Source organism: Fundulus heteroclitus, chromosome 1 (assembly GCF_011125445.2).
Source record: "Fundulus heteroclitus isolate FHET01 chromosome 1, MU-UCD_Fhet_4.1, whole genome shotgun sequence".
In the NCBI taxonomy this organism is placed as follows: Eukaryota; Metazoa; Chordata; class Actinopteri; order Cyprinodontiformes; family Fundulidae; genus Fundulus; species Fundulus heteroclitus.
In genome coordinates, this window is record NC_046361.1 from 24,309,722 (window position 1) to 24,323,736 (window position 14,015).

The 14,015-nt window shown below is 38.9% G+C and overlaps 1 protein-coding gene across 2 annotated transcripts in view; it reads right to left on the bottom strand.

Annotated features, from left to right (window-relative positions):
• LOC105935874 (ELKS/Rab6-interacting/CAST family member 1) overlaps nucleotides 1–14,015 on the bottom strand; it is a 230,611-nt gene that overhangs the window by 201,067 nt on the left and 15,529 nt on the right. For both annotated transcript variants that reach the window (XM_036138446.1, XM_036138454.1), the window contains exons 5-6: nucleotides 4,036–4,080; nucleotides 2,730–2,885 (exon numbers count right to left, since the gene is read on the bottom strand). In XM_036138446.1, coding sequence (XP_035994339.1) covers nucleotides 2,730–2,885; nucleotides 4,036–4,080 — 201 coding nt within the window. The remainder of the gene's footprint in view (nucleotides 1–2,729; nucleotides 2,886–4,035; nucleotides 4,081–14,015) is intronic.

The following is a 14,015-nucleotide window of genomic DNA, read 5'->3' on the forward strand; positions in this document are numbered from 1 at the left end:
CAGCAGTTGCACCCCAGCAGCAGTCACCACCACAGCTGAAACACCAGAACCCAAAACACTTCAAGGCTATAGAATGAGTCTGTGCATGGCTGAATGTGTGTTGACTTTCTGTGTCTCTGTGTGACTGTACACAGAAAGTTGAGACATGCGAAAGCAAGCCAGAACCATCACTGTGATGTATATCGTGGGTGAGGAGAGAACGCCCTTCCTCTGCTCCTCTGCCGTTGTAAGCTCACATACATCTTTCAGAGCCCCATTCATAAAAACATCTCTTTTATGATTGCATCTGGAACTCCCCCCGATGCAATGACAAACGGGCCAATACAAAGAGCACCATTAATGAACCCAAGAGAAACCTTTTCACATGTAGCACGATTCATCGGCCTCAGCCATCAAAGTAGAATAAATAGCCATCACAGCCATATGGACAAAAACTCTGTGAAACTTGAAACCTAATTCCAAGCAGGGATTCTGACCATATGTTAAATGGATTGCTTTAATAACACACTTTTGCACTGTGATTGACCGCTGAAAGCATGTTAACCCAGAGGCCACATATATCTATTTAAACATGTTTCACATGCCGCTTTTTCCCTCACATATATATAGATAAACTGATGACACATTCTACACTCGCCAAAGATTTTTCCACCAGTTAAGCTCTCCAATCCATAGAGCATCCAAAATCTTCAAGTGTCTTTTTCAAATTTGTATGTCATTGAAATGCTGTTCATACACACTTGAGTGCATATGTAAAATCAGCGGACAGACCTACAAAGAGGAATCTTGATCAAGTCTTAAATTGCGGAACATGATTTCCTGGGTGTTCCTGAAGTTCAAAAATGTTACTGTCACACACAGGATGACTCTGATACCACCCCCCACCCCCCCACAGACACACACACACACACACACACACACAAGTTGTGTACCTGGCTTGTGTTTACGATCATCTTTGAAACTATCTTACATAGCATTTATGCCAGGCTGTCACAACTTATGTTTTGGAAAGGTGAAACAAAATAATTAACATGAGTGTCCCAATCCAAAAATGTCATAATAATTAAAACATTGTGCCAGTGCTACAGAATTCACACACGTTCTACTCAAGTGTCACAGCAGTTATGCAATCATTAATATTATCCAGATGCTCTGTCTGAACTGATGAAGACTGACTCACCTTGGAGAGCCAAATGCTTAAAGTGGCTCCAAGTGAGGGCAGTGTCTGCTATTCTCTGAACAATCCGCATAATAAATGTACGTCATAACTGACACATACTCGTCACCCTGTTAAGTACACCTGTTCAATCACACGTCAGAAACTCAGTGCATTTGTGCATCAAGAGCTAGTGAAGATGACGTGTTCAAATTAAAACTGAACATTAGAATGGGTAGGAATGGGGATTTAGGCGACTCTGAACATAGGATGTTTATTAGTTCAAGACCTCCTGGGCTGAGTATTTCAGAAACTGCTGAACTACTGGGAATACAGAAAATATCCGGTGAGTGGCTGTTGTTTGGATAAAGAAGCCTTACTGATGGCAGATGTCACAGGAGAATGGATATTACTGGCTCGAGGTGAAAGAAAAGCAACAGTTACGCAAATAACTGCTCATTACAACTGAGGTATGTGCAGTACCACATTGGAATACACATGTTGAACCTTGAAGAAGATGGACTAAAGCAGCCAAGGAAATAAAGACTACAATTCAAACTGCCTCTCCAAAATTAGAAAGTAGACAGGGAACATCTTCCCTGAGCAGCTGAGTCTTGATTTTAGCTAAAATATTAAGATAGTAAGGTCAGAAATGGTTGTAGACAACATAAAGGCATGGATCGATCCAGGCTCGTATTGGTAGTTTGGATAGGTGGTACATGCTCAGTTGGTAAAAAGTATTGCTATTGGCCTTTGTTTTATGACAACAGTGTACTGACCTACTGATGGCTTTATCCAGCCAGTAAAATGCACCGTACCCCGAACACCCACTTCATTAGACAGTTTCACAATAACACTGTCTTTAGTCAGAGGCTCCTTTAGAACCTCTGTAAACCAGACCACTACAGGACATCCTTTCTGCTCACAGCTATAACTATCTACAACAACTCTTTAAAGAAACTTGGATAATATAAGTTACAACATTTAGTCTCCCTTTGGAATTAAAAAAGTTTTATTTTTTATTTTATCTAATCTGCATCACAAAACTCAGATCATCTCAAACTGGGAGTCTTGAACTTGAGGATGAAGTCATTTTACTCCAATGGGCCCCCACAGTCACCAGATCAAAATGCAATAGAGTACCTTTGGGTTGTGTTAAAACAAAATTACCATATCATGGATGATCCAACTGCATAATGCTTGAATCAAAATATCTATGGCATGTTTCTGACACCCAATCAAATCTATGCCAGAAAGAATTGAGGAAGTTCTGAGGGCAGGCCAGTACAACCAGGTATATCTATTAAAATGACCAATGAGTGTGCATACTATATATAAATCACAAAACTTAATGTTTCAAAAAACATGTTTAATTTCTTCACATTCATTCCCACAATCCTGTTCCCATTTTTTTCAACGCATCATATGCATGGCAAGATGATAAACAGCTTGAAATAACCATCAAATAGAGATTTAATGACATGCTTACGAACAAGTGCTCATACACTGGTGATTTAACATGCATCACTCACATCATGCAGCATGACTCAGGTGACATGCAAAAAGCATCTACCTTAGTTTTCATAAATTTAGTGTGGCTCTTGTAGACATCCACCTGCTTGAGCTCATCCTGCCTGTCATCAGGGTGCAACAGGCCGGTCGTTTTTAGCATCTGGACTTCATCCTCTAAGTCTCTGATGTTTCTTTCCAGGGAAGAGATCTTGGTGTCCTGCACCAGCAAAAGTTTTTTTTTTTTTTTTTGGCAAAATGTCAGAAACTAGTAAATTACTAATACAACAGTAGAAATAACGCAAACACATAAGATTTTATCACCAAAAAGCCAAAGACGAAAACTATCCAGTATAAGCTGCACCTACAAAGTAATGGGGTCATAATGTTAAGTGACCCTTAAAAATAATAATAGGGAAGAAGACATCATGTGGATTATTCTATACAAATAGAAATATGATTGATTATCTTGAAGCAGTTTATCAACAGAAATCAGAAGGGACCAGAAGCTTAAATAAACTGCTGTCATTTGTATCCATGATGAATAAAAATGACATAGCTCATCGTGGATGTTGTATGATCATTCATTTTGTACAAAGAAACAGTACAAAAACACTTTAAACTCCAAAATTAACATTGCATTCATTGTCCTAGTTTCATGTACACCTCTGATCACAATTGTACATCCCTGTGTCATTTGGAAATTTCAGTGGGGAGAAAGAAAACTGGTTACAGATGAATGTATACATTTGTGTGCAGCTCAAGACAAATATTTTTGTTTATATCCATAAGGGAACGGCTGTATAGCTGCATGTGTTTTGACAAGTGTTAAACACTAAACCTAAAAAAACACTGAAACATAATTCAACACATGGAAGTAGATGGTGCAGTGCCATCAGCTCAAACCAGAGATGTAGACATTTTACCACCATTACATCCTCTGACATCAGCCCTGCAAAATACACTGTGCTGTAAACTTCTAAAAGCACACAGGTAGAGCAAACAGGATTACATAAAGGTGCACATTAAATTATTGAAACAAACATGCCAGTGTCTTCACTTTGACATTCTGCTTTTGGATAGCAAGGAAAACAGTGACACACTAGTTCAAATTTCTGCATTTTAGGTTATGTTTCTGATTTCCATCGGATAATTAAAAAATAAGACAGCAAAGAAAAACAGCGGACTATTAAAATGAACATGACGTGCAGAAGGATTGGAGTGTAGTAGAAGCTGATCTTCCAAAGGCCTGAGATGCAAACAATTGTACTGTACATGAGACTGCAGCACTTCAACCAAAAAGGAATACATTTTAGGTAAAGGGGTTAATAGATTAAAAAAAAAGAAACACATGAGCACTATTACAGTACCTGCCAGATAACATCAGGATCAAAACAGAATGAGGGGTTCGTGTTCTGCAATTACAAAGCAGAAATTTGCACATCTTATAACAAGCAACACAACAAGACTAAAACAAAAGAAAAGTTAAAGATGAGGAAAGTTTTTGTCAAGTAAGCTGGTATAACGAAGTCAGCTTATACATCAACAGTGTATTTTCTAGGAAGATCTAGGAAAATGTCTCTCACGCCTTTCTGCATTTTATTGTCAGATTTACATTTTCTATTTGTATTTGTGTACAACACTACGGGACTTACTAAAAGGTGGAAAAGTCACAAAGTATGTGTGGCTTTGAGGTAAGGAACTCAATTTTGGAACAAGTGTTTTACTGAAAGAACACTAGATATGCGTGTGGGGGATTACTCAAAGACACATGTGGAGTCAACTGCATTTTTCACAGCAGTAACAGCTTCAAAGGGCTGAGATGAGAGTGAAAGCTTCCATATGTGACATTTGAAACAAATTGAATAAGTGCTCAACTCGGCATGGGCCAATAATGGACTTTGGGCATGGCGGCTATACAGATAGTAAGGCACAATGTGACAATATCTATTCAACTGATAATCAAGGTATAATGTATATTCTTGGTAGCATTTGAAATCGATGCAGTCAGCTTAAAGAAGGAGCATGCTGCAGAAGTGGACACGGATAAAAAAGGAAACATCACTCACTGCCAAATATACCAAAATTTAACTTACATACCTAGAATTTATCTGAAGATAAATTTACATGAGTAGTAGAACTGATAACAGATAGCAGGAAAGTGTGACATTATCGCTGAAAATAATGTGTGCTTGTGGAGTTGCTCAGTCCTACCTTCATATCAATAACAGTTTGCAGAGTTCTGGTCTTAGCCGGATCGGCCTGGAGCTGGTTACGCCGATGGAGCTCCGGGGGAGGGACCCGGTAAAAATAAGCTTGGCGGCTCATCATCTTTAGCTTTTTCTAACTCCCACAGCTTCAGAGGCACTTGCAAAGATACACTGATAAATCTCACTGGCTCCTTCCGTTTAGCTCCTCAGGTTGTGTTTTCTTAAAGAATGTTAGGAAATCCATTGCTCTGCTTCCATAAAAAGTCAATAAAACCTTTCGTATAATCTTTAGTCTTGTCCCTGATGTTATACTATCCAAAATACGCTTTCTATATCTGAAGAAGAGACTTTTTTCTGCCCTGTTTTTAAAACTGTCCTTTCTCGCAGGTAGTAGACGGAAAATTCACGTTTAGGACTGATGAATCTGTCTCGATCACTCTTTTTGGCGTGAATCTTCGATTTATTTTCTCCCACTTGTTTTCACTGTCTCTCTTGCAGATGTCTCTGGCATGTTGAAGCTTGTGCTAGGCAACACTTTCTGCCAGCACATGCGCTAAGCTTTTTCTATCAATAATTAATGGTAGCTCTGACCTGCGGCGATGCCTACACAAGACCACAAACACATTCAAGCTGCAGGCACACACAAATACATGTTCTGGCACTTGAAAAGTTGCTGCGAAAATGCCCAATTATTCCTCTGTTTCAAAAAAGTCTCTAAAACCAACTGCCACAGGACTAAACCACATTTAATTAATCTTAAAGGAAATATTTCTGCTATCAAAGTGGTTATAATTGTTTTGTGAATGCAGTTACACTAAATAGGGAGACAGATTTACTGACTTTTGACTCAAGTAGATGAAATCACAAACAATGTAGACTGAACCCAAGCTCCAGTCATAATCAGCTTGTGTTGCTGATTCCGATTAAAGTTCACAAACACACACACACATTATATATATATATATATATATATATATATTTATATATATATATAGACCAGTCGGTCATATTGATCCAATATTCTTAGCAGCGGTGGAGGGATGGTCACATAATTGATGCTCTTCTTTCAGATTAATATTTGTTTGTCAAGTCTGTTTCCAAGTATCCTTTTTCTTTTATTCCACTTTTTCTTCCATTACATGTTCCTTTTAATCAGTGTTTTGGTAGAAACAAATAAGAGATGGTTCTCCCCTCAATGTCATAGAAATATGGGATAAAAACATGTATAACATGTTTTAATATAGATCTTATTGATCAAAGGTTTTACTGTACTCAAACTACAAAGAACAATAGAACAAGGCGAGTTCTAAATCAAATCCACGAGCCAAATATGTCATGGAGCCACTTTTTTTTTTGTTCAAGACATTGATGAACTAAAGATATATAACAATAGATCCTAAGAACATAAAGAAGTGATATATTATAGACTTAAGTTTTCAATAAGCGTATTACTATGTAGCGGAGCCAGCGGGGGGACAGAGGGTGCAGCTGCCCTGGGCCCATGGTTATGAAGAGGCTCACGCTGCCCACCACCACACTAATGGCAGTAAAAAAAAAAGTAAAGTCAAAATGTCGGTCTCCTAACGCTATCATATGTCAGGATAATTACCCCCAATTTTGCCCCGATCTTCCCCTTCTGACAGGCCCTGACTATCTTAAGAGATATTCCTGCAGTGTGTGGTGTGTTAGAGTGATCTGGTCGGTAGAACGTCAGGACTTCTCCAACCACAAATCAGGATATTCAACATGTTCAAACGTAAATCCCCTGTCCGTGCTGTCTCCACTCCCTTAAATGACAACTTTTCTTTTTGTGATGTTTCCTCTGTTAAAATCAGCCTACAAACTATCGGCATTCTTCTTCCTCGTTGTCCATGTTCATTTACTCTGAACTCACTCGCTGTACGAGCAAACCTCTTTTATATAAACCACCACCACAAAAAAAAATAGAACACGGCAAAAAGCATTTGGGAAGCTGATGGTCACTGAGAGCTGCATGGGTGTGAGCACCTGCGCTCTAGGGGTTGGAGCCCAGGGAGGTGTAGACACTTTCCCATGCAGAATATGCTCGGAGTCTAAAGCAGCATAATGGCCAGTCATCATCATTGGCCATTGCAACCCCAGAGCAGCATTATGGACAAGTGCATTTGACTGTTTACAGCCTTTAAAGTAGCCTAGTTGCCTCCCACCTTGTCACAATAATCTGTTAAAGTGCACGTCATTCTTTATTAACGAGACTCCAGATCCGTAATGTGACTTGTTAAAAGTGCAATAGCCAAAAAGCTACAATGGCCCACACGACAAGTCCCCTCTCCCTCTGTAATGTGACCTGTTATTACTGTTATGTTTTCCTTGTGTAACATCTATTTCTTATCAGTATTAGGCCTTGACAGAGCAACCCATGTCATTTACCAATATTATCTTACCTTTAATCTGTAAATATGTCAAGCTCTTAAAAAACTTGATATGTTGACCAGCGTACACAAGGTCTCTGCATACATTTTTAAATATTTAAACATGTTTAATATCAAATTGTCTTTTGTTTTTCTCTTCCTGCTCTAAGTGAAGGCGGACGCTTTTCTGCGCCTCTTCTCCCCGGACCTCTCCAGCTTCTGCTCTCTGTCTACATGCCGCTGTATAACTCTCCCAGAGCCTTTTCTGCAAATCATCCGAATGGAAAACTATGGATCTGATCAGCTGATCGCTCTACGTAATTGATAAAATTTTCTCAACGATACATCATGGATTCCTAGGGAGTTTGGAAGATGATGTGTCTGTCTATTTCGTCCATCGAGGTTGTTGAAATGACCTGACACTAAATTCCCACTCAGCCTGACAATAAAACAATCTCCTTGTTATCGCCCAAATGACTGACCTTCGAGGCTGGCTTATCCCAAATTCTCCTGGATGTTATGCAAACAAAATGCTATAACCCTGCTCAGACCCGCTCATGACACCTGTGAACTTGAACAGGGCCCTTCTTGAACTACTGATAATATACCATGTAAGACTATGGCTGAAGGGGGGGGGGGGCAGCTGGAGAGTCATGGGCCCATACTGAAGCACACATGCACACTCACATATGAACATGGTGATAATTACACCCACCTGTACCTCACTACATTCTCAGTGCACATTTGTTTTTTTTCCCCCTGGGACAGGATCCTAGGTCGGATGCGAGCATACGCGCTGCTCACTTAGGGTACTGGACTTGGATGACCCCCACCCGAAAACCCTCCCACCTGAAATGTGTCTGCTTATGCTGTTGTCTGTATTTTTGCTTCTTGTGTGCTGAGGGTTTTTCTTGCAGTCCTGTCAGAGAGACAGTGCGAGTAGATTTCCAGGATTTCTTGCCTACTGTGCATGTGTTTCTTTAAGTTCTCTTATAGGATTCCCCTGCCTCACCTCGCCCTTGTTGGACACATCATCTGCTCCTTGAATGTGTCTGCCTAAATCTGGTCTTAAGTGTATGACCCTCACCTGTATTATGGATCCCTCTATTGTCTCAGCCATTACCCCTAGTACTGAGCTTAAAGTTGCCTGCTGTTTCCAAGACACAGTCTGCTGTGACATCATCACACTCTTAACTGTAACTTTCATGATCTAAATGGAGCTGAAGGAACCTCTGATCAGGACCATCGCCCCCACATGGATTCTGAGATTAGTGGCCTCATGACCAGCAATAAAAGATTTTGCCCACAAAGTTGCTGTTGGTAGCCTTAGTAGTGTATCATAACATGTATACTAGTGTTTGTTTAGGTTTAGGGTAAGGGATGGATTAGTGTTATTTTGGCAGTTTGCAGTTCATGAAGAATTTTCACGTGTTCCAGGGGGTGGGCACACACTCTGAGACACTGAGTTGTTATGTCTGAGTTTACTTATGCTCACTGAATCCTATACAGCCAAAAGGCGCTCTCCCTCACAGTTGTTCCTGAGAGGACTCTCTTCACTTTACTGTTTCCCACCAGAACATTTATTTTAAATGTTTTGAAAAGCTCCCTGTGTTCAGCTGTATTTTTTAGTTCTCTGTCATGGCATTTCATGGTCAGAATGTATCCATGCAGGAAGTCCGTAGTGGACAAGGAAATGGTCAAGTCACAACTGTGGATGCTTGTTGGTCTTTGGCTTGGAAACACCTGAGGGTACCATGTAAAAAATAAATGTCACTGCAACAATTTTTGCATACCCTTTAGAATCAGGCTCTAAAAACAGAAAGTCAGGCAGTCTTATAGACTGCTCAGGGGTCCGATCAGGTAGTGACACAGTGTAACGTAATGCTCCGAATATCCATTGAGCGGAACAGCTTCATTGCTTTGTACTTACACAATATAACTGATTTTATAGCCTACTGTACGACATAAAATCGCTCACAACGGTAAGCACAACTGTAAACATATTTAAGGCGCACCGGATTATAAAGACCGGCATCACTTTTTGAGAAAATTTAAGGATTTTAAGTGCGGCTTATTTTCTGAAAAATACAATATGTTACATCTACCACAATTTTCCATATTGTTCCACTGCTGATCCCATCTTAGTCCAATAGAATCTGTTGCAAATTAGCTCAGTTATTTCCATTTCAAGATGCCCTGATTCATATTGGAGATATTTTAGCCTTATGGGAAGATGTTTGGTGGGTAGAATAAACTGAAGATCTTTTATACCGAGCATTCGATCTTTCCACTGACCAATCCCTCCAATTTGGCTCGCTTTGCAGCAATAGCACAGATAGTTCCTCTAAGAGAAGCGGAGCTTTCAAAAACTTTTACAAATGCGACCGGTCATAATCCCTCTGGATACTCTTGATTTAGCACTGTACCCAAGCCATGAAAACCTGCATCTACGTGTGACCAAATGTGTATCAGTGTGTCAGTCTGAGCATGCATGTGCCACAATTTACGTTTGTCATGGTGTGTGCACAGTTTTATGATCTTGGAAAATTTGTCTGTCTCAGAGGAGGAAATTAAGTCATGCAAGAGAGCATGTCATCAAAGGCTGTCTTCTTTGTTCCATATGTGTCAGATCTGAGCATATGGAAGAAATAGGTATAAATATAACACCACGCAATTAGTTTCTACAATACTGAGCGAAGGATTCCATATGATGTTTCAATTCTAGCCTTGAGACAATGCCGTTATGTGTGCCAAACACAAACCAGTGAATGCAAACTAACGTTTTCTAGAGTTTGTTGACAAATGAAGAGTGTGAAAATATGTGACTAGTTTGTGTAATATGGAATAAAACAGATAAAAGGGAAAAGGAAGCACTGATGCCTAATAAAGTAAACATTAAAAATTAGAACAATCTGTAAGCCTAACTAAACAACAAAACCTGAACTAGGTTATAGAAATAATAAAAAGAAAACGTATTAACCAAAATCCAACATTGAAAAGTATTCTCATAAAGCAGGAACAAGCAATGCAATGAGAGCAATAATATAAGTTGCCTGTCATGGTCTTAGGGTAGCAGTACCCAATGAACACTGTCAAAGGAATAGCAAAAAAGTTTAAGATGCACCAATTTAGTATATAAGAAAGTAAAAACTTTTTTTAAGGATTGCAAATTTTACATTGCATTTATTCAATAGCAATTCTTAATGTTACACTGCCAGACAGGACACATGAAAAAAAAAATAGCAATAAAGTGAGTATTCGTCCCCCTCATTGACTGGGTCAGTACCTTGATTCTTTTCTTTTTCAGCTATTCCCTTGTAGATTTGTTGTTCTGCTTGGGATCTTCGTCCTACTGCACAACCCAATTTAGCTAAACCTCCAGCATTTCAAAGCAGTGCCTCACATTTGATTCTAATATACCAGAGTTCATGAGCAGCTCTGGGACTGCAAGGGTGCCTGAAGCCCATGGTTGCAAAAAAGGCCCAAATCATCACCCCACAATCCTACTGTTTCACAGTTGTACGCTATTCAAGGTTTTAGGTGTCAAAGTGTTACCAAACATTGTTGCAGTGCATAATGTCGAAGGACCTTCTTCTAGAAGTCAAGTGATTCATTTAGATGCAATTTTGTTAACCTAAACCATATTGCTATATGCCTGTCAGAGAGAATGCCGTTTCTCTTTTGGTTTTATCGTTAGCAGTCTTGAACTTTAGCATTTAACATGGCTGTAGCATCTGAGTTAGAGCTTCTGTTATTTGTTTGTTTTGCAATTTTGAACAAATGGGAATTAGAACCAAAATAAATTTATATAGGGTGCAATACAAAGTGTGCATATACATTATACAGTATATAAAATGTATATTGCCATCAATAGAAATCATAAAAAGCTAGAAACATAGAGAAATAAATAACATTATTTTGATAACCAGACTACTTAAATATTTTACTCCTTTTTTGTTGCATCATCACCCACACACTGTCCCACCCTCTTTCCACAAAGCATTAAGGTGGACCACATCCAAATGTTTTCTATGCAAGTCCTTATTTTTTTTTAAAACTTTAGAATTGGCCTACAGCACATTTGAAAAAGCACAATGATGCTTTTGTTATTGCAGAAGACTGTTAAATCAATCAAAAAATGTATTGAAACTGTATGCTTGGCTTCATTAGCAGAGTATTATATTGCTATTTACATTAGTTACTTATAATTTCTATTTATCAAAAAGTAAGTTGGGTTTAGATATATGATGGGATTACATCGCTCTTGACCCAGTAAGAGAAAACCTTACTCTATATGTTATTAGCAAAATTGAATCTGTACTGCTAAGCAATCAGTGAATCCTTACCTAGGTCGCATTACAGATCTTAGACATACCGATTCATTAAGAGAATTCCTGAGCAGTTCATCAAGACATTTGGAAACTGAAAGTGAGTTAGCCTACCTTAGAACAAGAATTGGTCAACTGCATAAGAAAGTATGAGGAACGTAATGTCTTAATAGGGTTTTCTGGCCAAACATTCTAGGGAATCAACAGAGTGTGTAAAGTTTGGTTATGTAAAAGGACAGGGGAGTAAAAATATACGTGTGTTTGTTGGTATTTTATTGTATAGTCCTCTAAGGTCACTTCTGAGAAACAGCATTAGCAAAGACTGAAACCAAGAATCTTGGCTAACTAACCAAAATAAAACAAAAGCATATCCAAATGGAAGGAAAGAATGAGAGAGTACAGGGACACCCAAAGAGACATAAGCAGAATTAAGCAGATGTTGGCATGAAAAAACTAAGCAAGAAGAAATTTTATTGTAAAAGATGGAAAAAAATAAGGACTTGCTGGCGTGAATTTACCATTTCAACAGGTTAGCACTAAAGGGTTTAAAAGACTAAAAACATTCAACAATGTTTTTGAAGAAAAGAGCAGATAGAGAGCAGCTGCCAAAACAAGCAGTAGGAGTTCTGAAGCCAGGGGAGTCATAAGTGCTTGCTTGCTTCTTTTTAACAGCAGAGCAATATACTCAACCTTACTGATCCCACACTGAGTGAGATGTCTTCACATGAAATAGGGACCCTAACTCTATTTAGAGCCCCTACAGAACATATGACAACATCACTATATGTAAGAATATATAAATGCCAAAGCAGAAATCTCACAGTGAGAGTGTATGTATATGCGTGTATGAATTTTGGCAGCAGGTCAGGGTTGGGCAGGATAAGACCAGTGGTGCTGCTGTTATTATTGGGTCCACAGGGACCTGGCAGCTGGGGAGAGTCAATTAGACCCAGATTTATGCCTCTCAGCATGCATATGTGTGTTTGTGTGCCCCATCACACATGACTTTGGTTCACCGTGCATGTAATGGCCACAGCAGCTAAACTCTAACAGAACAGTACCACTTTGTGGCCATTTTTACTACTGCAAGCGTTCACATTTTACAGCAGACAGCACAGCCAAGACTAACTTGACACAAAACAATTCACCCAGTTTTGTGGATCCCATGTTGATCCTTGTTATTCAATATCGATTAGTGAAATACTGTATATTGATTCAAAAAGTAAAAAGAATATACAGACAATATGCACTAATGTTATTATGTTGGCTAAACAGGAAAAACAAGTGAGAATGCAACACTACCTATACCGTCTGCTGACAGATCTACATCATCACAGACTGAGGCAGCTCCACAACCTTATGCTAAGTCATGCTAAAATACTCATAACCAGGGAATTTCTTCACATTTTGTCGCCTTACAGCCACAAAGTTAAATGCATCATATTGGGATTTCATATGTTAGATTGACAAAAAGTAGTGCCCAATTGTGAACTACGCGTTTTTAAAGTTGTGTCACAGATTTGTATTCAGTCTGACACTCCTAAATAAAATTGAGCACTAACAATTTTCTTCAGCAGTCAGGTAGTCAGCAAATGGTGCACAAGAGTTTAATTTCTTTACAGCTGTTAAGTGGAGGCCTCAGATGTTTGACTATTAACGAAAAAACGCATTACAAAAGGCTAAAGAACATACCAAAAAAGTCAGAGATAAAACTCAATTAGGTTTTAAAACAATTTTTACACTCTGGACATTACATGGACCACACAAACAAGTGGAAGAAAATGATCTGGTCAAATGGGACCATAGTTGAACTTAATGTCTCTGAGCATGGTGTAAACTTGCACTGTACTTCACTGAACACCCCATCCCCACCGTGGAACATGGTGATGGCTGCATCATGTCATGGGGAGGCTTATGTTCAGGAGGGACAGGGAGGCAGGTCAAAGTTAATGAACAGGTTGATGGAGCAAGCCAGGAAGAAGAGACAATAAAAGACTGGAGAGGGGGTTCAACTTCCAGCTGGACAACAACATAAAAAAATCAGCCAGGACTGAAATAAGATAGTTTAGATCAAAGTGTATTTGTGTATTAGAATGGACCAGTTAAAGTCCACACCTAAACCCAACTGGGATTCTGTAGACATACTTGAACATTGTTGTTCACAAACAAAATCCATTCAATTTGACTTGAAAATCCCACTTTTTCTTTTCTTCCACTTCACAATTATGGGCAAGTTTGCTTTGGTCTGTCAAATAAAACTCAATAAAATACTGTATGTTGGACAAAAACTTAAAGAGGTATAAAAAAACTTTCGAAAGGCCCTGGACATCTACAGATTGTAGAAATTACTAATACTTTACTTTTAACAGGTTTGGTTTCAAGTTCTTTCAAGCATGGCGTTGAGCCATTATTTAGAATAATA